We start from the raw sequence: 23,121 nt of genomic DNA, 5'->3' as shown, positions 1-23,121 counted from the left end.
CTTCAAAGAATGGGCTAATATCATCCTCATGCATATAGAAATATAAAACGAAGAGAGAGGTTTAACTTGTGGATATCTTGTCCCATTAGAGAAACTCTTAAAGGCAAGACTCAGTTACTTGGCCAGGGACTAAACAAGTTTAGACGTCTTAAGGTCACGTTGGCCACTAACCATTATTTTCTATTTTGAACTGATTGATATGTCAACAATGAATGTTTCAATGTATGAACCAAAAGCTACAAAAAAGGGTCAGGATTTCAAACTAGAATCATTCAAACTAGTTGTTCCGCAGGTTTTCGAGTTAGGCTTCAACCCTTGTCTCAACATCTCACTCCTCAATTCAATGGCTTTCTCCATCTCTCCCAACACACAACAACCATGTATCATGGTGTTATACGCTACTCTATCAGGCCTTACGCCTCTTTCCATCATCAAGTTCCATAGCTCGATCGCTTTCTTCACATCATTCTTCCTACAAAACTCATGGATCATCGTTGTGTAGGTTATACAATCAGGGGAAACACCATTCCCTGTCATCCTCGCTACAAGCTCAGAAGCTTCATTCATTCTCCCTTGTCTACAAAATCCACGAATCAACATATTGTACGTAGCGGTGTTAGCCAAAAGCCCTTTCAACATCGCATCATGAAGCTCCACAGCTCTCTGCATGTCTCCTTCCCCTTTGGTGAGAATGTCAAGAAAACAACCGTACGTCACTTGGTTAGGAACCGAATTGCCAAGCACCATTTTCGAACGTAGAACCTCAGCTTCGTTCACAAAACCTGCTTTGCATAATCCACTGATAACGGCAGTGTAAGTGACTTCATTAGGCACACATCCTTCGTTTATCATCAAATCCCATATCCCAAATGCTTCCTCGAAATCTCCGGTTTTGCTCTTTGCATCAATCATACTTGTATACATCACATCATCAGGCTTGAGTCCTTTACCTTGCATCTCCTTTAAAAGTCCAAGAAACATGTTTCGATCTTTGTGCTTTAAACTTCCATCTATAAGAACACCGTAACACACAAGGTCTAAATCCACCCCTCTCTGTACCATCTCCTGACAAATGCTTGACGCCTCCTCCAATCTTCCTTCTCTGCAAAACCCATGTAAGAGTGTGGTGTAACATATCTCGTTCAGCTCATGGTTCTCCTTGTGAAGCTCATCTACGAACTCTTTGGCTTCTGATGCTCGACCTGTTAGACACAGTCCGTGTATCAACGATCTATAGGTATAAGTATCCGGTGCAATACCTTTCTCTATCATCTCTCTCTGCAACACAAAGGCTTTACACATGTCTCCTTCCTCGCAATAACCTTCAATCATGACGTTATAAGTCACTCTGTTTGGTTTAATGCTCCATCCCTCCATCTCGTTAAATAGCTTTACAGCATCGCCAACCAACCCGCCACGAAAAAGACCGGATATAAGCGTGGTGAATGTATAGATACTCGGCGCAATACCTTTCCCTGTCATCTCATGATAAAGCCTAAGAGCACTGTGTGCTTTCCCTTTGCTACAGTATCCACCCATCAGTGATGTGTACGTTACCACCGTTGGCTCCAACTTTTTATCAATCATCTCCGCCATGAAATTCTCGGCTGCACTAATGTCACCGAACTTGCAGTGCCCGTTAATCAGAGAATTATATGGATACACAGTTGGTTTCAAACCAGTATCAATCATTTTCTCAAGGAAACAAAGTGCAGCGTCAAGTCTCCCTCTTCTGCAAAACATATCTATCAAAACTGAATACGTCACATCATTGGGACACAACCCGATCTTCCCCATCCTATCAAACACCAACTCAGCTTCGTCAAACTTTCTACATTTGCACAATAAGTCAAGCAACGCATTATACACAAACAGATTAGGCGACACCACGTCACTCTCCGCTATTCTTTTAACCAAGTTCAGCGCCTCTTCAATCATCCCCCTCTTCCTTAACCCCTTTACCAAACTCGAAACTGCAGACTCTCTGGGACTCAAGCTCAAACGTAACATCTCCTCCATCATCTCCAACCCGACCTCAAATTCCTGCACTTTACATAACCCGTGTACTAAAGTACAGTACGTCACAACATCCGGCTTCAGCTCCTTTCGAGATAAACTCTTCTTCACCTCAACAGCCTCCCAGACCATCTGCTTCTTACAAAGCCCATTAATCAACACGTTATACGGAACTACACTCAAATCACACCCACTCTCCTCCATACGAACAATCATCTCCCTAGCTCGAGAGAGATCTTTCAGCTCACACAAGCTATGCACCACTCCTGAGTATATATACACATCAGGACGAACACCCGCATTGATCATCTCCTCAAACACTTCCATCGCCAAACCGTAATGCCTACAATGAACTAAACCATGTAGCAGCACACTCAAGGTTCTCACTTCAGGCAGTAAACCAGCTTTCGTCATCATCCTAAACACCAAAACACCATCTAACGCCCTCCTACTTCGTACATAATGCTGAATCAACAAATCAAAGCTTGAACTCGAACTAAGCTTACACTTCTCGTAACAGCTAAAAAGCGCGTAAAAGGCCTCACTTGGGTTAAGCCCACGGAGGAGAAGCGTCTGCAGGAGCGAGGAGGCAGGCCAAAAGAGATTGGCTTTGACCAAAGCGTGGATCAAGATGCAGAACGACGCCGTCGAGTGGTCGTATCCTCTGTGCAGGCCGAGGAAATTGAAGAACCTCAGACCCAGTTTGGGCTCGTCCAGGGCTCCGATCAGGATCTCCTCGACGTGGGCGGGTTTCAGTCTCCGAGAGACGAGGTCTCTGCTCAGCGCGATCTCCCAGCTCCGTTTCCCGCGCACGATTCTTTTGACGGCATCGAGGAATTGCGGATCTTTCTGAGCGGAGAAGGTAACAGAGCTTGCGTTTCTGAAGGTAGGGAGAGAGCTTGAGAGTGGTGGGATCGTGCGAGGGAGCTTCATCAAAGAGGTGGTTCACCCTTCACCGTCGAGAGTAGCATTTGTTGTGTGTGCTTGATTCTACAAACCCGAGATATCGGGGAACCGGGTCGGGTCGGGTTCAAGTCTCACTCAGTAATTCAGAATGGGCTTTAAGTTTGATTCATTTTGAATAGATGGGCCAATATAAAAAGATGGGCCGGAGCGGGAAAAGGAAAATTTCACGAGCGCCAAACTCGACACGTCAACAGTCCCCACGAGTGAGAGCTTTCATTTTGAACCGTCGATATAAAAAAGATCTAACGGCGTAGACACCGATCCGCGTCAATTTATTTTATCCAATCGTATCAATCCTTTCGGTGTGTATAAAAGCAATCTCCCAAAGCCATTGTTAGAGATATCTAACGCAATAACAAAGCATTTCCCAAACCTAATCTAAATCGAATCTCAGATTTGTGCTTTTTGTTACCTCAAGAAAGAGAATCAATGGCGCCCAAGGCAGAGAAGAAGCCCGCGGAGAAGAAACCAGCCGAGGAGAAAGCTCCGGCGGAGAAGAAACCAAAGGCCGGGAAGAAGCTCCCCAAGGAAGCCGGCGGCGCGGGAGGTGACAAGAAGAAGAAGATGAAGAAGAAGAGCGTGGAGACGTACAAGATCTACATCTTCAAGGTCCTGAAGCAGGTCCACCCCGACATCGGGATCTCGAGCAAGGCGATGGGGATCATGAACAGCTTCATCAACGATATCTTCGAGAAGCTCGCCGGCGAGTCGTCGAAGCTTGCGAGGTACAACAAGAAGCCGACCATCACTTCTAGGGAGATTCAGACCGCGGTGAGGCTTGTGTTGCCTGGAGAGTTGGCGAAACACGCTGTCTCGGAGGGAACCAAGGCCGTTACCAAGTTTACGAGCTCTTAAGTTATATGAGTTAGGGTTTTCCCTCTTGATAATTCAATGTCTGAATTAGATTTAGAAAAATGTTCTTTTCATGTTTTTCCAGTATCGTTTTCGTTTGCAGTCTCGTTTTGTAATTACAGGTATTGATATGTCTGAATCTATGTTATTCTCTTATTTTATAATCGAAGTCTGTGTTTTTTAGCAATTGGGTGTGTTAAATTTATCAACTTGAACCCAAATTTCATACAATTGATTTCTAGTAGTAGATTTGTTCTTACCATAAAATGAACTATCAGTAAGTTATCTCTATTGTAGATGTTGATTAAACTTGTTTACTTTGTAATCTGTATTTGGTTCTGAAATCCAACTTGTGCCTCATGTGTGTGTGTTTTAGCCCTTGTTCTGTGTTGTGAATTATGATGTCTGATGTGTATTAACCTGTCTTAATGTTGGCTTAATTTCTTGTATCTAGTATTGTGATGTGAAACGCAGCTTAAGAAATGTAGTAACTAGCTGGTGAGTATTTTTTTTTTCTGGAACTCAAAAGTAATTTTTCTCCGACATCTTCTCATTGTTCATGCTGTGGGTTGCAAAGTTAACCGACCATCAATCATCAATATTTACAGTTTCTTTCTTTCTTTGTCTAAGTCTGGTGAATGCATTGGAGTTCATTTGTCTGCATCTATGAATAGCTTAGGTGCTATACTATGGCCCTGTTCGTTTCCTCATTCAACTGAGCCATTTGAATGAAGCTGAGTGCGTTGTTCGTTTGGACACAAAAAGTACGATTCATTCAAATGGCTCAGTTGAATGACTTTCGAAAATTTAGTTTTAATTCTGCAAACCAGTTGACTGAACCGAATCGGATCATTTGGCTGGAACTGGTTCAGTCAAAATACGAAAATGTCGATATTGCCCTTGATAAAACTCAAATATTACAAACCTAATTTTATTATTTTTTCAGTCTCATCGTTCTCTCTCTCTGCCGACAAACCTCTCAAATCTCATCTTCTCACTCGCCACCATGAAAGGAGCTTGAAGCTCTCACCTCACCGTCGCTCTCTCGCCATCTCTCTCGTCGTCTCTCTCACCATCTCTCTCGCCGTCTCTCTCGCCACCATGAAAGGAGCTTGAAGCTCGCCGTCTCTCTCTCTCGTCATCTCTCTGCCATCTTTCTCTCTCTCGCCATCTCTCTCTCGCCGTGTCTCTCTCTCTCGCCATCTCTCTCTCGCCGTCTCTCTCGCCATCTCTCTCTCGCCGTCTCTCTCGCCATCTCTCTCTCGCCGTCTCTCTCGCCGTGTCTCTCTCGCCGTCATCTCTCTCACCGGTTTGATCTTCTGTGGGTCTGTTCTCTGTTCTCTGTCGAGATTGTTTGTGGGTTTGTTCATAGAGAGATCTCAAATGTTCATTTGTGTTTGATGAGCTATAATACTGCAGATTAATGAGCTTTAGATTTCTTGTTGTGTTCATAGAGAAATCATTGTGTTCATAGAGAGATGTTCATTTGTGTTCATAGATTAATGAGCTTTAGATTCTTGTTGTGTTCATAGAGAAGCTTTAGTTTATGGAACGTACTGACTCTGTCTCTCTTTTCAACTTGATTATAAACCATATGACATGAAGGGTATATATGATTAATTCAAAATAATTTAGTGTAAATATATTTTATACTAAATAATAAAAATTAGTATACTTAAAATTAATATCAAACATATGATTAATTCAAAATAAGGATATATATGTAATTTGTATATCAGGTTCATTTGAATGGAAATTACAAATGGAGAAACAAACATACAATTCATTCAAATGATTCATTTAGATGGCTCATCTAGATGGAGAAACGAACAACCCCTAAAATCTGGATGGATCATCTGAATGGATCATATAAATAGATCATTTGAATGAATATTAAAAATGGAGAAACGAACAGGCCCTATATAGAATCTGCAAATCGTAGGTGTCTTTTGGATGATATAACAGTTTGTATGTTAAATAAAGTTGATTACTTTAAAAGAGACAATAGAGAAGCATTAATGTGGAAGTTCTTTTGAAGTGGATCATGTTTATGAATTCTTTGCAACTAATTGTTGATATTGAAACAAATATAAGATTTTAAAAGAATTCAAATCCGGTTCCTTTTGTTTCAAACAAATATTTACAAGAAGACATCAACAGCAAAACTTTTTATTCACAATCATTCTTTATGTTTGAATTTTCTTCTCCGTAAAGTGACACTTTCAAAAAGATTGAACGATGGTTAACTCAACCAGGGAGAACATGAGCGACAAGCATGTCTTGTTATTGTTGAAAAAATAACATTTTTATTTGTTAATGTTGCTGCAAGAAAAACATTTTTTGTTTGTTGTTTCTGAAAATATTATATCTTTTTCATGTATTTTGGGAAATCATCTGAAAACTTCTCACGTGGCACATTGATCTCAATATTCATGTTGAACATTATACTTGTATATCATCTAGTAATCAATATTAAATTGATCTTTGGAAATAATCTGAAAACTTCTCAATGGTTAGTTGATCACAAACCTATTAAAATAATAGTTCAAACATTTAATGACAATATATTAAGTATTTGGATTTTAAAATTTAGAAAATAAAAAATATAAGAAAACTTTTATCGTAAAACATGTGTCGATGTCGACGGCAGAACATGATTCTTTGTTTATCTCGGAAGATAAATGTTTTAATGTTTCTTGCCTTCTCAATATTTCATTCAATTGATTCTTAGCGCTAGGTTGGAATAAAGTTGATTAATTTAAAAGAGACAATAGAGGAGCATTAATGTGGAAGTTCTCTTGACGTGGACCATGTTTATGAATTCTTTGCAACTAATTGTTGATACTGAAACAAATATAAGATTTTAAAAGAACTCAAACCCGGCCCCTTTTGTTTCAAACAAAGATTTACAAGAAAACATCAACAGTAAAACTTCTTATTCACAATCATTCTTTAAATTCAAATTTTCTTCTCCGTAAAGTGACACCTTCAAGAAAATTGAATGAGGGTTAACTCAACCAGGGAGAACATGATATCAAAAAGCATGTCTTGTTATTGTTGAAAGAATAACATTTTTTATTTGTTACTGTTGTTGCAAGAAAAGGATTTTTTGTTTGTTGTTTCTGAAAATACTATATCTTTTTCGTGTATCTTGGGAAATCATCCAAAAAACTTCTCACGTGGCTTATAGACTCAATATTCATGTTGAACATTATACTTGTATATCATCTAGTAATCAATATTAAATTGAGCTTCAGAAATAATCTGAAAACTTTTCAATGGTTAGTTGATCGCAAACTTATTAAAATAATAATTCAAACATTTAATGACGATATATTAGGTATTTGGATTTTAAATTTTAGAAAATAACAAAGATAAGAAAACTTTTATCATAAAACATTTGTCGATGTCGATGGCAGAACATGATTCTTTGTTTATCTCGGAAGATAAGGGTTTTAACGTTTCTTGCCTTCTCAATATTTCATTCAATTGATTCTTAGCGGTATGTTGGAAATGCATATATAATGATATGTTTCTGTTCCAGTTGGATACCTCATCTACTAAACATCTTTGATACAACATCCAATCCACCACACATGGATACAAAAACATCAATGTACCAGCCCCTCATTCACGAGCATCTTCTTTTCTATTCAGCTCGATTTTTTATATCAACCACATGTACTGGCTGCGACAGAATTGACAATTTCTACGGCGGCTATTGTTGTAACGAACCTGACTGTTTTGTTTGGTTTCATAAGGAGTGTGCAGAAGCTCCATTGGAGATCAACCATCCTTCCCACCCTGAGCATCCTATCACGCTCACCAAATTCAATGATATAAATGATCCAGGATATTGTTATTTATGTGGACTTTATATGCCGTCTAGAGGGTTTAATTGCTCTACATGTGAGTTCAAGGTGGATCTAGCTTGTGGGATGAAACCTTGGCCGCCTATTATCGAACATCCATTATGTCATGACCATCCAATTATCTTCAAGCGATCTCATAGTTCTTTTTGTGAGGTATGCAAGGATTTAATTCATATACAATCTTATTCATGTATTAAATGCGATGTGTACTTCCATGCAAATTGCATCCAACTTTCGAAAGAGTTGAAGCATCCTTGTCATATTAATCATCCTCTCAAGTTAACCGCATTAGATACACTTACGAATGACGCCGAGAAGACTTGTCTTCTATGTTCTGAGACACCAATAGATGTATGTTATTTTTGTTCTATTTGTAATTTCACGACGTGTCTGACTTGTACAAAAAATCCACCTCCCCTTGTCGTTGAGCATACAAAAACCCACCAACATCCACTTACTCGCTTATCTAAAAGAATTTCATATATTTGTGATGTTTGTGGGCTAAAATGCAAGAATGAGGAACATCATGGGTCTTATATATGTCATCATTGTGATTTTGTTATCCACGGAAAATGTATTGGTTTTCCTCGTGTCATTAATATCAATCGTCATGTTCATCGCATTTCTTTCACTCAACTTCTCGGCGCTGGTTATTCCAAATGTGGAGTTTGCCACCAAAGTATAACTCAGTATCATGGGGCCTATACTTGCTCTGTTTGCCCAAACTATGCAGTTCATTCAGACTGTGCAGTAAACGTAACTACTGTATGGGATGGAGTAGAGTTAGAGGGGATTCCAGATGATACAAAAGATCTTGCAGCATACAAAGTTGTTGGTGATGATTTGATAAACCATGTTAGTCATGTTAAACATAATTTAAAGCTCCACAAGGATAATTTTGTCCTTTATGATCATAAGTGGATGCGATGTGAAGCATGTATAGATCCAGTTGGATTTGACTCCATCTATGTTTGTGAAGAGTGTTGTTTTATTCTCCATGAAAAGTGTGCTAATCTTCCTATGAAGATAAAATATTTCTTTGACATTATTCCATATATTTTGGAATTTGAAAATATTACAGCTGCAAAGTACTGCTCGCTGTGTCATACATATTCTGATGGTTTTAAGTACTCAGCTGGAGCTAGAAGAATGGAAGTAGATGTCCGTTGTTGTTCTATTTCTGAGCCGTTCGTCCATGCAGGCCACTTACATCCATTATATTTTCTTTTTAATTCCTATTTGCTCAAATGCAATGCATGTATGAACGTTACCTATAAGCATGTGCTTCGTTGCGATACTTGTAACTTTTACTTGTGTTTGTTTTGTGCTACTTTGCCTTTAAAGATATGGCATAAGAATGATGAACACCCTCTCGCTTTATGTTGTGGCAAAGAGGCGAGTTGCCAAATTTGGTGCGATATTTGTGAAAGAAAATCAGATCCAAGTTTATGGTTCTATACATGCTCTGATTGTGGAGTCATATTTCATGTTCGATGTGTTGTTGGAGATTTCTCACGTATCAATGTAGGAAGCACAATTGAATGTGGGAGAGCGGGAGAAATATTTGAGGCGGTTCCTAACAATTACAAAACTCGACCATTATGCAGAAAATGCCATTCTCGATGTATGTCTTCTATCATCGTAAAAAAAAAGGGTGAAAACAATGTATACTTATGTTCCCAGCATTGTTTAATGCTCATAAGCTTAAGCCTTTAAAGTTATACTGTATTTGATAATGAATAAATGAATACTTCTTTCATGGTGTACATTTGTGATTCTTTATAAGGATCCTACTATAGCAATCATTAATTGTGATATGATAAATGATACAATTTATTCAGAATCCGTGATTGCATTCTCATCATTGAGAACATATTTTATTACTTTTTGCGCATGTTTCCGTTGTATAAATATCATCTCTTATCCTCAACATTACATACAAGGCATTATACAAATTTATATGATTTGAGAGCCTATACGATTCCTAACCTAAAAATCACTAAACGTCCTCTTCCTTCTCCTTTTTTGCAATGACGACCATTCTTCCCCTATCAACACGGCCAACACCGAACATCTTGGCAAACACAACCCTCCTCCATGTCAATATGACTAATTAATGTCACCAAGTTGTCCAGATCAAAGTTTTTTTTTAAAATGAATTCACATCTCTGCAAGCAAAAACTCACACTCCCAAAAAAGTTCTATTAGAATTTTACTGAAATCGAAATTCTATTTTATCTGAATAAAAAATGTTAAGAAAATGGCTTCCTCTAAAACACTGGCATGATAATCTAAAAGTATATATATAAAGATCAGAACACAAAAGCGAGATCGAGCTTAAAAAAAATCTTGAAATATTCTCTTTTTCATATTCCAAAATCGTTGATTGATATCTTTTCTTTTAACTTTTTCTGACTGCTTCAGTTCATTGGACTTAACTCCGTAAATGACTATTGGCGCTTATGGAAAGGAAGTAACTTGAGCAGAGTAGTGTTAAAGGCCACATATGGGTATATAAATCAAGAGTTAACTTTTCCATTGCCTCTGTATGATTTTTCTATGTGCTTCTTTTAAACAATCCAAGTCTTTTTTTTTGCTTCTTGTCTGCTTTCGACCCTGGTTGCCTGATAAGAGTGATTAATTGGTTATAGCCTTACATGAAGAGCAATACTACGTAACGAAAAATCATCATCAAATCTCTCAACTGAACGTTCGGTTTAAATTTCTACACGTAACAAAACAAATGATTTTCTTCTAGGCAAGGCAATGCTATCAATAAAATCGCACATGAGTAAACCTAAAGATATGCATTTGTTTTTTATTGTTAAAATAAATAATTTCCTTGGTTGTTTGTGAAAGACAACATCTTTTGAGTTTTCTTCTGGAACAATCTGAAACTTCCGCATATGCTAGCATAGCTCTAATTTCTGTATGACTAAAGTTGATCTGCAACTATCTTTCATTAACATGCTAACAAAATACTATCATCCAATCAAAATTTAACACAATAGAGACTACAAGAAAACATATACTTAACAAGGACTGAAATCATAGTTAAATCGTCGTAAGTAGCCCTTTACGATGAAAGAACTTTGAAACTCATTTCATCGCAAAATGTCAACGCATATTTCCTCACTAAATCGTTGTAAAATAACAAGGAGTGTATTTCGTTGTAAAAATGACGTGCAATGTTTCGTCATAACATACACGCAATGTAATGACGTTATGTTTCGTCGTAAAATAGACGGAAGTAATCGTCGTAAAGTTCACGTAAATCTTACGACGAAGTTGCATGTCTTCGTAGTAAACTCGAAGTAAAGTTTTACGAAGAGCTTACGTCTACTTTCACGTAAACTACTCATTTATTTTACGTCTGTGTAACGAATCTTTCCTCGTTAAATAGTCGTAAAATTAGCTATGAATTTATTTCCATTCGTATGTTTTCTATTAAAAATAAAATTAATTAATGAAGAAAATTTAGCATAAAATTTTTAAATGATAGAAAAATGAAACTTTTTTATAGATATTTAAGTTTCAAATTTATAATACAATAAAAACCAAAAAAAAAACAAGCTAGAGGTAAGGGAACTCCGGAGAGAAGTCCTGACTCCTTCTTTCCAGCTCCTCCTCCTCCGCTGTGGGGAGTGGCTGTGAAATCCCAAGTCCCGCCTGTCTTGCCTGCAACATGATCTTCAGTTGCGAATTCTCAGCCGCTAGAACGTCCAGAAAACTGTCAACTGAACCCATTTGAGCTTGCGTCGCGCTCAAATCAGCATGCGTTGCACTCAACTTAGAACGCAACTGAGCTGCCTCATCATCCCATCTCTGACCATATGACGATGTTGCCCTTGGGACATCGTTATCAGAACCAATTTTTTTCCTAACGTACGTCCATTTTTCTTAGAGACCACCTTAAAAAGATTAATTTTAGTGATAAAATGTTAGATTAAATGAATTCGTTGTAAAAAGAATTGTACCTCCACGTAAATCTTATTCACTTCAGGTGTGGATAATGTAATGTGTATTCCATCGGGGACCTGCTGGGTCTGGCGCTCTTCAATCCGAGCAACCATGTCGTTGTAGATTTGCTTAGACCTACGATCTACAAATTTCCTAACCTTGTTTTTGTGGGTCCTCTTGTAAAACTCCTTAAGAGATAGTAGTACTCATGTCTCTTTGGCCTAAAAATATATATATAAAAGTTAGAATATATTAAAAAATAAATAAAAACAGTTAATTGAAATACTTACCATCTCTAGACGGATATCAACGTAGGGTTTTTCGGCCTGATGAGTCAAGGACATAACTGGTATAATTATACACTAAATGTTATTGAGTTAATAACGTCAAAATCAACGCCATATTCTTCTTTTCCTTTTCAAATTGGTTAAACAACAAATTTTTTTTTCCCCTCAAAGAAATTATATTAAAGGAGGCCCAAAGGCCGAAACGCTTACAAACAACCAAACAAAAGCCCACACAGACTAATGGGCTACTCAAACAAAATAAAATAAAACTGGGCCTCAAGCCCATTACAAACAAACAAGCCCAACTGCTAAGCTCGACCGACACCTTGGGAGGCGAGACCACGTGTTCCATCCTCTCCACGGCCTGGACACGCGTCACTCGATCCCTCCCTTCGATGTCGCCGCTGCAGATCTTCATCGGAGGGCACGACCGAATCCCACCAACCGTCGCAAACCTCGGCGCCAAACACCAGCTTTCTCGCTTCCCACCTCGACACATAGAGAAACCGCATCACCATCGCCTTTGATTTTTGTATCAGAACACCGAAGAGCTTCATCGGGTCTCACCCGAGATGTCGACCCGAGGCGTCGCGGACTACAGCTTCACCATCACCGCTTCATCAACCGGAGAGCATCCATCGATAACTCGAGATCTCCTTCCTATCTGAAGCCAAACACAACCACCAAACATCAAAAGGAACATTACCGGAGCATAGAAACCTCCGCCTAAAGACGACCGTTCTCCTTTGACGAAAAGGAGTAACAACGGAACTGCTAAGCCGACCGCCCACCGAAAAAGATGCGGCGACAGAACCTAAAGATCTACACAAAGCCCCAAAAGAAAGGGCGACTTAGAACAACTAGGAAGGGACGCCGAACCCACGGACGGTGAAAGCTCACTCTGTCGGGCGGAAAAACTTTTTCTCTCTCGAGTGTTTCTCTCTCTAACTTCTCTTTTGGCAATCTCTAGATATTGTGTTGGTTAAACAGCAAATTAACCCATGTTTTTCTTTTCATTTGCTTTTCTTTGCAAACAGATACTGCTAGTCAAATAAAATGTATAAGAATTAACTCAATAATACAAGAACTAATAATTGAATTCAGTGCTGTAACGAAAAAGCTCGTTTTAAAGAGAATTTATGAAGAAGAAAAAAAAAAGAGAAATCAAGAAGAGCAGCAGTTAAAAACGTTCAGTGCAAATTTTTAAAAAGTCAATGTTTAAAAAATGGCTTCGCCCGGGTTCGAACCGGAGACCTTCAGTGTGTTAGACTGACGTGATAACCAACTACACCACGAAACCTCAGCGGCTACTAACTTATGAGACCCTAAATAATAAATAGTATAGATAACAAGTTCCTTTTGTGTCGGCCTAAGTTTTTTCCTCTTTCCTGTTCTCTCTATATATATCTTCCTCCGCCTGTTGTTAAAAAAAAAAAAATATCTTCCTCCGCCGCCGAAAGAGAATCGTCTATCGGAAAAACTCTCAAGATGTCGACTGGATTAGATATGTCTCTCGACGACATGATCGCTAAAAACCGCAAGTCCCGCGGATCCGGTCCCGCCCGTGGATCTGGATCTGGATCCGGATCCGGTCCAATCCGCCGCAACAACCCTAATCGGAAATCAAACCGATCTGCTCCATACCAATCGGCCGCCAAGGTTCCAAATCCGTTTCTCTTCTTCTTGTTCTTCTTTCTTCTCAGATCTGCCCGGGAATAAAAAAAAACAGATTCTTCTTTAATAAAGCAAAATCGATTTTGGTGAGGATGATGATGAATCTCTCAAAGAGGCAAACGGATTGATTTGATTGTATAGGCGCCGGAGTCCACCTGGGAACACGACATGTACTCCTCCGAAGGCTTCCCTTCCCGATCAACCCGTTCTTCCGCCGGAATCGAAACCGGGACGAAGCTCTACATATCCAACTTGGACTACGGTGTCATGAACGATGATATCAAGGTTCGTTCTTTTTTTTTTTAATTGAGCAATTACCTTTTTTAGGGTTTTCTGGAATCTAGCATCGTTAGTGTCTTGAATTGCATCGAATTACATATTTAGGGTTTGTGGAATCTTAGCATCTTTAGTGCCTTGAATTGCATGTTTGTGGATCAGAGATTTCAAGTTGTATAATGAATCTGTTTGTTTTGTATGCAGGAACTGTTTGCTGAAGTAGGGGAGCTTAAACGTTACACTGTTCACTTTGACAGGAGTGGAAGATCAAAGGTAGACTCATTCTTCTTTTGTTGCTCTCTCCTTTGTAATATCTTTTGACTGTCACATCTCTATTTTTGAGTACTTAAAAGACTAAACCTTGTTATGTACTTGTACTGTTTAGGGAACTGCTGAAGTTGTATACTCTCGGCGTGGTGATGCAATCGCTGCTGTGAAGAAGTACAACGACGTTCAGCTCGACGGAAAGCCCATGAAGATTGAGATTGTGGGAAACAATCTTCAAGCTGCTTCTGCTCCATCTGGTAGACACGGGAATGCAAACAACTTCGGTGGTGCTTCTTCAAGGCGGTGAGATTTGTACACTGGTCACTGTGTATTTAAATGTGAAAGCTTCGTCCATCTTGTGAGGTGTATTGAAAGTATGTTTTATTGCTGGGATTGCAGTGGAGGACAAGGGAGAGGTGGTCAACAACGTCGTGGTGGTGGTGGTGGTGGTCAAGGAGGCCGTGGTGGTGGTCGTGGCAGACGCTCTGGCAAGGGCCCAACAGAGAAGGTATCTGCTGAAGATCTTGATGCGGATCTTGATAAGTACCACGCAGGAGATATGGAGACAAACTGAGGAACGTGGCTCATATCTTCTCGAAACTACCGCAAGTGTGTGAGCTAAGAAGAGGAGAAGCTAGAAAACTTTGTCCAGAGGCTTTGCTATTTAGCCTCTTCTTGGCCGTATGTTGTTTGATTTGTTTTATTAGAATGACCCTTATGAAGTTGTTGTTTAATCTTAATGCCCTCGAGTACAAGGCAGAGGAACGAAAACGAGTTTTATATGCACACAGAAGTGCTTTCACAAGCTAGGTTATGACAATGATGATTTAGCTGTATTTTGCCTGTCTAGCCATGCCGTTTTATTGATTGGATGGCACAGACAAAGTTTGTTCACATCAAACCTTTGAAACTAAAATTGTGAAGTCGAAGTGATAAGCTCAACATCTTAGGTTTCTCTTTCTCACCTTGTCATTCATGTCACACTTAACTTTGTATGACTTCATTTATGGTGAAACTTGTAATGGGTTCTTCTCACACATCTATACAACTAAACACAGAAATAAAGAGAAATGTATGACTACGTAAAAAAGGATTCCTGGTGTGCACATGATCCTCTATAGCAGTAAAATAACAACTTTAACAATGACAACAAAACACACGTCAAGAGCTATTTCCATGGGGATCTTCCTCGAAACGGATTTTATGTTCTCCATAGAACGCGATACAGGTGAAGGGTAAAGTTCTCTGGTTGACCAAAACCACATTATATACAGTAAGGACTGGAATCCTGCTGCAGGCTTTCATCAATGAGTAAAAGCTATTTAGCTCTGCCTTGGCTTCTCTCGCCGTGAAAAGATGAGCCTCACGATGGAATAAAGTACTGCTTTAATGCAAGAAACCACAAAGTTCCAACACGAGGATGGCCAGTACCACGGATACAGCAGCCTGAAAAATAGACTGATGAGATGCCTCGGGTAACGCCCGACCTGCAAGGCAAGAGTGTATCATAACGTTACAAGCTGAAGTCTTAGATGATATATGTTTATCAAAGTTGGATCTTGTAATCAAAAGAATGATTTTCATGCAATGAGAAATACTCACTGGAAAGAGGGAATCCAAAGCATCCCAGGCTGCATGACGGACAGCTCTTGTCGGGTACATTGGACCTCCGGGAGAGGTAAAACTGTACAAACACGCCTTCAACCTCGTGCTGGTTGTCATTCTCAGTTCCATACCTGCAGGCATAACCCATCACTAATTAGGTCTGGCTCCATGTTAGAATAATCTTTCTTATCTAGAAGACAGAAAAAGTACCTTGAAGAATCTTCATCTGAGAAAGATAGTGTAGCAGCACTGGTTCTACTTTCAGTTTTTGCAGCTGCATCACAATAACATATTAGATGAGTGACTTCTTCAGAGCATATTTTGCGTGTATTCACAGAAAGCCTTTTCAATACCTGATCAGTAAGTTCTATAACAAGGAAATCTCCAGCTCCTCCAACCAAAAAAGCATTAGGAAACTCCGGGAAGTTCCTCAAGAAGCTATCGAGCCTGTCCACTGGAAAAAAAAAGGGAACTGTTAGGATATAAAAAGAAACTTTGGTTCCAATAATAACTTCTCAGACAACAGTTGTGCTACCTGAATTGTAAAAGAAAATGAAGCGTGAGAGCAAGAGATACAGTTCCCTCTGAGCCTGAAATTAGGGAATGGGAGAGTCAAATCTCTAGACTGAAATCAATTGTCATTGAGAATGGAGAGGAACCACTCACCTGTATGGGGATTTTTTTCAATCTGATCGGCTCCAAAGCAACTTCCTCAAGAAGATACTGCGAGAACAAAAGAGACTGTTAGTTACAGTAACAATCTAGTATGACAACTTGAGCGTGTGATACTGACATTCCGATGGACAAGTACAAAAAAGTATCTTTTGCCTAGATCATCTATTGGAGGCATTGAAAAGGTAATGATATAGGAAGAGGATGTGAATGATCTCTAACATGTGTTTATATATCAATAGTCATTTGATTAATATATTGAAGTTCCCTATATATATCTAAGAAAGAAAGATGAGGCTATGACAGATCTGAGCGAAAGAAGTACCCGAAAGAGAGTTTGGAAGCGTCTTGTATTTGTCTGGATGTCAATCCTGTAATTAAAAGTAAAATATATTATCACATGTTACCCTCATAATACTTGGCCAGACAATCCAATGTGGGAAAAGACTTGAAAAGACTATGACTATCACACCACTTAACAATCGAAAATCACAACTAAAAATAAGCAAATGCAGCTACGGTAGAGGTATATGATTGAATCTAGAGAGTTACACACACTAAACCAATAGATTCTAGTCGTGTGAAGATTTGTTTACCAGAACACATTTGTTGCTCCCTGCACCAGAGCAGAAGAATACCGGAGGAGTATTTCTTGATTCTCAAGCTCAGCCTCAAACAGCTAAGAACAAATACAGAAACCATGTAAACACATTAATGACTCAGGGCGACAAAATTAACATTTTGTGTATAGACAAAGGCAATGAGTAACATTAGCAAGAGATATTGGTAAAAAGATAGCAAATACACACCCATTTGTGGAAGAGGAGAGAGAAGATGTGTGAAGCAAAGGACTGGCTCCACAGCTGAACCATCAAATCAAGTATATCTTTCCCTCTCTCAGACACTTTGACATAATAATCAGCAAGCACGTCGAAGAAACACAACGGACCATCAGTATCATCCGCTTCATCAGATATCACATCCTCTTCCTTTCTAAGGAGCACATCTGATTCAAAAAATTCCATTATCGAAAACTTAAACTAATGACTCCATCTCAGTATCGTATCTCTCTCTATGCAGCAAGCGAGAACACTGAATCATAAAGTAAACTGATTCACACAAAAAAGGTGTTACCTTTGGCACGTTCGTCGACTTCGAGAGCTATATCAGCAAACAAGTCTTGCAACAAGTTGCGTGTTTGTGCTGGAGAGACAACAGCCTATGACACCAAAAAAGATCAACACTTTAATTATCAATTGAAACCAAATCAAGGCGTGAGAAACTGTAAATCGAATTGCATGAATCGCAAACCAGATTCAGATTCTCTAATGCATGTTTTGTTATGCGAAGATCAAGAAGCAGTGAATATGAATAAATTAAAAAAAAAACAGATCTTTGGGCAAAAGAAGATATATATATATATATATGGGACAAAAGGGCTAACCCGAGTAAGCTTCTTCTTAATCTCTTGTGTAAGAGCTTCAAGATAAGCAGACCTCCGTGAAGAAGACGGCGACGAAACTTTCTCCATTTTCCAGAAAAAGAAACGCCTCTCGATGATGAATCGGTAGGAGAATTGAAATCGAGAATTTGGAGGAGGTTGATGATGATAATGATTGCTTCTTCACACAGAGTAATTTCTTTATTCGAGAAATCAAATTAAATCGATGGGGTCTCTATCTCTGATTTTAAAAAATTCGTGGCGTGAAGCACAACACAAACGAACAGTTAGCTTTTTTTTGTTTCTCTTTTCTCACTGTGAACTCGATAGAGACGGGAGAGGATCTTGTTTTCGTGTCTAGATCAATAAATGGCATCCGTAACGATGTCGTTTAAGTGAGTTTTCAAGAGATGACGTGTCGTTCTTATAAGGACGCGTGTAATCTCGTCACCCCTCCTGATTAGTTATCTCTTTTTCTGAAACGGGAAGTAAAGTTTACGCAATAATGATTTTGGGTCATATGTTCATTTTTGTATTTGATACAACATCTTCTACATATTGTATTTAGATTTTTTTTTTCCATTTCTATAGTTTCTCATTTAGTTATATTTCAGATATTAATGCAGTTTTGATTATCAAGCGAAGAAAAAACTATTGTTGGATGACCTATTCATGATTCTTTTTACTTTACTTGAAGATATACAAAACAAAATGTATCTAATTTTGACAAATATGTTGACATTTCTTTTGCTTTTAGTGAAGATGAAGTTTCACGAAAAACTATTGAGACCCAAAATGTGTACCATACCAACAGAATCATGAGATTCCAAAATTTTTATCATCAAAAATTGTATTTTCTCGGTTAGAACTGAGAAATCGTCAAAAAATAAAATTCTTTTTATCAAAACAATTTTTTTTTCTAAAATCAATAAATTATGTTTTTCCATAGATTATAAAATCGAAAACAAACAACTTCATATTTAAATGTTACATCTATATATTACATCTGAATAGAATTACTATATTGTAATAGATTTTGCTTATATTTTCAATGTAAAAAGATATATTATTCTCATAATTTGCTCAAAAATATTATTTTTTCTTATGTTTGTTATGTAAAAGTATGATACAAAAGTATTGATATAACGTAGATGTTCTTTTAGTCTTTTGTGATATATAACTTCTTATTGAAAATATTCCTTATTTTTAACTAATTATTAATTTCAGTAATCGATATTTAATAAATAATTCATTTATAGAAATTGTAGTACGTAACTTTTATTATTTGTAATCAATATATTTCACTAATAAATTATAGATATTAAGAGAATGAATTTAAATATATTTTTACTATAAATGTGTTTTATAAAACTATATTGTTATTTTAAGTTTAGACTCTGGTTTCTCATGTACATGTTTAGAATCCATTTCTGTGAGGTTTTTTTTTTTGTTTGTTTTTTTTTTGTTTTTTTTTTAACATGGATGTTCCGCAACCCGTAGACCCGTAGACACTTCCGTAGTTTTCCGCAACTCATAGGTCCGTAGTCACTTCCGTAGCTTTCCGCAATCCTTAGGCCCGTAGTCACCCCTGGCCCGAAACCAGCCGTTACTAATACCCATTACCCAAGGACCCAGCACCAACGCCGCGCTTAAATTTAAACTTGGGGAAGGCGTAAAGCATCGACAAGATCAACCAAATAGTCTTTCATCATTTACCTCGACAAATTGTGTGTTTGAGATAATGAGATCTTTTATGCTAGACATCAACGTGTTGTAGGCTAGTCTCCCCGTTAGATATGTAACGAAATCTTTATTATTTATTAAAATTAAAATATATTTTAAAAGTAATCATTCTTTCATCATGATAATTATAATTTTTATCAATAACTTAATAATGATTAATTAATTATATACATATAATTTATATTATTAGATTAGTCTTTAACCAAATCTATATTATTATTTCATAAGTAAATTTGATTACTTATCATCTTCTCTATTATTTTAATGAATTTACTCACTTGTCGTATTTTCCATTATTTTTTAAAAATCATTAGTTTAACAAATATTATTATTTATAATTTATATATATATATATATATGTATCATGATATTTCAACTAATTAATAAACATGAACTATTTTACCGATATATATATACATATATATACTATTATTTTTAAAAGTATCTATACTATTATTTTTAGAAGTGAATTTGATTACTTGTCGTCTTTTTTCATTATTTTAGTGAGTTTGTTTACTTGTCATATTCTCCATTATTTTAAAATATGTCATTAGCTTAACAAATACTATTATTTAAATTTTATTTTAATATGTATATCATGATATTTAAAATAATTAGTAAACATTAATCTATTCTACCGATATATATACTATTATTTTTTAAAAAAACATATATTTAATATATCATTACCATGATATTTAGAACATTTAATTAATAAATAGAGCATTTACAAAAACTCATTATTTTGGAAGGGGTTAACCCACGGATTTTGGAAAAAAATCAAAATATGAAAATCTGGTTTTAGTGTATAGTTTCATCGAAAACTGACATAATATGATAGTCAAAGAGTTTTAGAACTGTCTCTGTTTATCTAGATAATTAAGATTTTATAATGCTAATTCCACTAATCTAGGCAGTAAATAAATTTTAGTAAACTAAATATTAAAAATTAGAATGAATTCTATATACCATGAAAGAGAGTTAAGAATACATTAATTCAAATGTAGATTTTTTTTGAAATTTTTAAAACAAAAGTGACGAGTATAAACTTCAGTATATAGAGGATTTACCGAAAACTCATTGTTTTAAAAGGGGTTAACCTACGGAGTTTGAAATTTCTTCAAAAATATGAAAATATGGTTTTAGTGTAAAGTTCTTAGAGCACTGACATAAGATGATGATCAAAGAGGTTTAGAACCTCTGTTGTCTCCGTTTCTTTAGATAATGAAAATTTATAATGGTAATTCCACTATTCTAGACAATATATGAATTTTAGTAAACTAAATATTAAAAATAGAATGATTCCTGTATAACATGAAAAATAGTTAGAATACATTAATTCAAATGTCGAATGTGGTTTGAAATTTTAAAACAAAAGTGAAGAGTATAAACTTCAGTATAGAGGATTTACCGAAAACTCATTATTTTAGAAGGGGTTACCCACGGATTTTAGAAAATTTTCAAAAATATGAAAATGTAGTTTTAGTGTATAGTTCAATCGAGAACTGACATAAGATGATGGTCAAAGAGTTTAGAACCTCTGTTGTCTCTGTTTCTCTAGATAATGAAGATTTTATAATGCTAATTCCACTAATCTAGGCAGTAAATGAAATTTTAGTAAACTAAATTTAAAAAATTAGAATGATTCCTATATACCATGAAATATAGTTTAGAATACATTAATTCAAATGTAGAATGTGGTTTGAAAATTTTAAACTAAAGTGAAGAGTATAAACATCAGTATATAGAGCATTTACCAAAAATTAATTATTTTTGAAGGGGTTAACCCACGGATTTCGGAATCTTTTCAAAAATATGAAAAATCTGGTTTTAGTGTATAGTTTCATTGAGCACTAATATAAGATGATGGTCAAAGAGTTATAAACCTCTGTTGTTTTCGTTTCTCTAGATAATGAAGAATTTTATAATGCTAGTTCCACTAATCTAGGCAGTATATGAAATTTTAGTAAACTAAATATTAAAAATTAGAATGATACCTATATGCCATGAAAGATAGTTTAAAAATAAATTAATTCAAATGTAGAATGTGTTTGAAATTTTTAAACTAAAGTGAAGAGTATAAACTTCATTATATAGATCGTTTACCGAAAACTCATTATTTTAGAAGGGGTAACCCACGGATTTTGGAAAATATTCAAAATTATGAAAATCTGGTTTTAGTGTTTAGTTTCATCGAGAACTGACATATGAAAACCTCTGTTGTCTCCGTTTCTCTAGATAATGAAGATTTTATAATGCTAATTCCATTAATTTAGGCAGTAAATGAAATTTTTGTAAACTAAATTTTTAAAAACTAGAATGATTCCTATATACCATGAAAGAGAGTCTAGAATACATTAATTCAAATTAAATTTGGTTAAAATTTTTAAAACAAAAGTGAAGAGTATAAGTTTCAGTATATAGAAGATTTACCGAAAACTCATTGTTATAAAAGGGGGTTAACCCACAGATTTTGATTTTTTTTTAAATGTGAAAATCTGGGTTTAGTGTATGGTTTCTTAGAGCACTGACATAGATGATGGTCAAAGAGGTTTAGAACTCTTGTTGTTTTCCGTTTCTCTTGATAATAAAGATTTTATAATGGTAATTTTCACTATTTTAGGCAGTATATGAAATCTTACCAAATTAAATATTAAAAAAATAGAATGATTCCTATATACCATGAAAGATAGTTTAGAATACATTAATTCAAAATTTAAATGTGGTTTGAAATTTTTAAACAAAAGTGAAGAGTATAAACTTCAGTATATAGAGCATTTACTGAAAACTAATTATTTTTGAAGGGTTTAACCCACGGATTTTGAAATTTTTCAAAATATGAAAATCTGGTTTTAGTGTATAGTTTCATTGAGCACTAGTATAAGATGATGGTCAAAGAGTTTTAGAACCTCTATTGTCTTCATTTCTCTAGATAATGAAGATTTTATAATGTTAATTCCACTAATCTAGGCAGTATATAATTTTAGTAAACTAAATATTAAAAAATTAGAATGATACCTATATGCCATGAAAAGTTAGTTTAGAATAAATTAATTCAAATGTAGAATGTGGTTTGAAATTTTTAAACTAAAGTGAAGAGTATAAAACTTCAGTATATAGAGCATTTATCAAAACTCATTATTTTAGAAGGGGTTAACCCACAGATTTTGGAAATTTTCAAAACTATAAAATCTGGTTTTAGTGTATAGTTTCATCGAGCACTAACATAAGATGATGGTCAACCAGTTTAGAACCTCTGTTGTCTCTATTTCTCTAGATAATGAAGATTTTATAATGCTAATTCCACTAATCTAGGCAGTAAATAAAATTTTAGTAAACTAAATTTTAAAAATTAGAATGATTCTTATATACTATGAAAGAGAGTTTAGAATATATTAATTCAAATGTAGAACTTGGTTTGAAATTTTTAAAAACAAAGTGAAGAGTATAAACTTCAGTATATAGATGATTTACTGAAAACTCATTGTTT

General features: G+C 36.1%; 5 protein-coding genes and 1 non-coding gene across 6 annotated transcripts; 3 read left to right on the top strand and 3 right to left on the bottom strand.

Annotated features, from left to right (window-relative positions):
• Positions 1-159: 159 nt before the first annotated feature.
• Positions 160-3,018, bottom strand: LOC108823348 (putative pentatricopeptide repeat-containing protein At5g59900). Its single transcript, XM_018596528.2, has one exon. It carries the CDS (start codon positions 2,947-2,949, stop codon positions 250-252), a length of 2,700 nt encoding a protein of 899 aa, XP_018452030.2. The 5' UTR covers positions 2,950-3,018; the 3' UTR covers positions 160-249.
• Positions 3,019-3,313: 295 nt separating this feature from the next.
• On the top strand, positions 3,314-4,021 carry LOC108824000 (histone H2B.7). Its single transcript, XM_018597326.2, has one exon. It carries the CDS (start codon positions 3,412-3,414, stop codon positions 3,835-3,837), a length of 426 nt encoding a protein of 141 aa, XP_018452828.1. The 5' UTR covers positions 3,314-3,411; the 3' UTR covers positions 3,838-4,021.
• A 3,381-nt stretch (positions 4,022-7,402) lies between these two features.
• On the top strand, positions 7,403-9,446 carry LOC108833709 (uncharacterized). The gene has a single exon (XM_018607116.2). It carries the CDS (start codon positions 7,431-7,433, stop codon positions 9,420-9,422), a length of 1,992 nt encoding a protein of 663 aa, XP_018462618.1. The 5' UTR covers positions 7,403-7,430; the 3' UTR covers positions 9,423-9,446.
• A 3,733-nt stretch (positions 9,447-13,179) lies between these two features.
• Positions 13,180-13,253, bottom strand: TRNAV-AAC (transfer RNA valine (anticodon AAC)). The gene has a single exon. It is a non-coding gene; the product is annotated as a tRNA-Val (tRNA).
• Positions 13,254-13,332: 79 nt separating this feature from the next.
• LOC108833708 (THO complex subunit 4A) lies at positions 13,333-15,006 on the top strand. Its single transcript, XM_018607115.2, has 5 exons — positions 13,333-13,612; positions 13,769-13,912; positions 14,108-14,176; positions 14,289-14,473; positions 14,570-15,006. Exons 1-5 carry the CDS (start codon positions 13,442-13,444, stop codon positions 14,742-14,744), a joined length of 744 nt encoding a protein of 247 aa, XP_018462617.1. The 5' UTR covers positions 13,333-13,441; the 3' UTR covers positions 14,745-15,006.
• Positions 15,007-15,180: 174 nt separating this feature from the next.
• LOC108833707 (uncharacterized) lies at positions 15,181-18,238 on the bottom strand. The gene is made up of 11 exons (XM_018607114.2): positions 17,892-18,238; positions 17,582-17,666; positions 17,257-17,453; positions 17,044-17,126; positions 16,773-16,818; positions 16,442-16,498; positions 16,311-16,365; positions 16,129-16,229; positions 15,986-16,049; positions 15,773-15,906; positions 15,181-15,657 (listed from the first exon to the last, which is right to left on the bottom strand). Exons 1-11 carry the CDS (start codon positions 17,976-17,978, stop codon positions 15,493-15,495), a joined length of 1,074 nt encoding a protein of 357 aa, XP_018462616.1. The 5' UTR covers positions 17,979-18,238; the 3' UTR covers positions 15,181-15,492.
• Between the last annotated feature and the right edge of the window lie 4,883 nt (positions 18,239-23,121).

Source organism: Raphanus sativus, chromosome 9 (genome assembly GCF_000801105.2).
Source record: "Raphanus sativus cultivar WK10039 chromosome 9, ASM80110v3, whole genome shotgun sequence".
Classification (NCBI taxonomy): Eukaryota; Viridiplantae; Streptophyta; class Magnoliopsida; order Brassicales; family Brassicaceae; genus Raphanus; species Raphanus sativus.
This window is presented reverse-complemented; position numbering and strand designations above follow the sequence as displayed.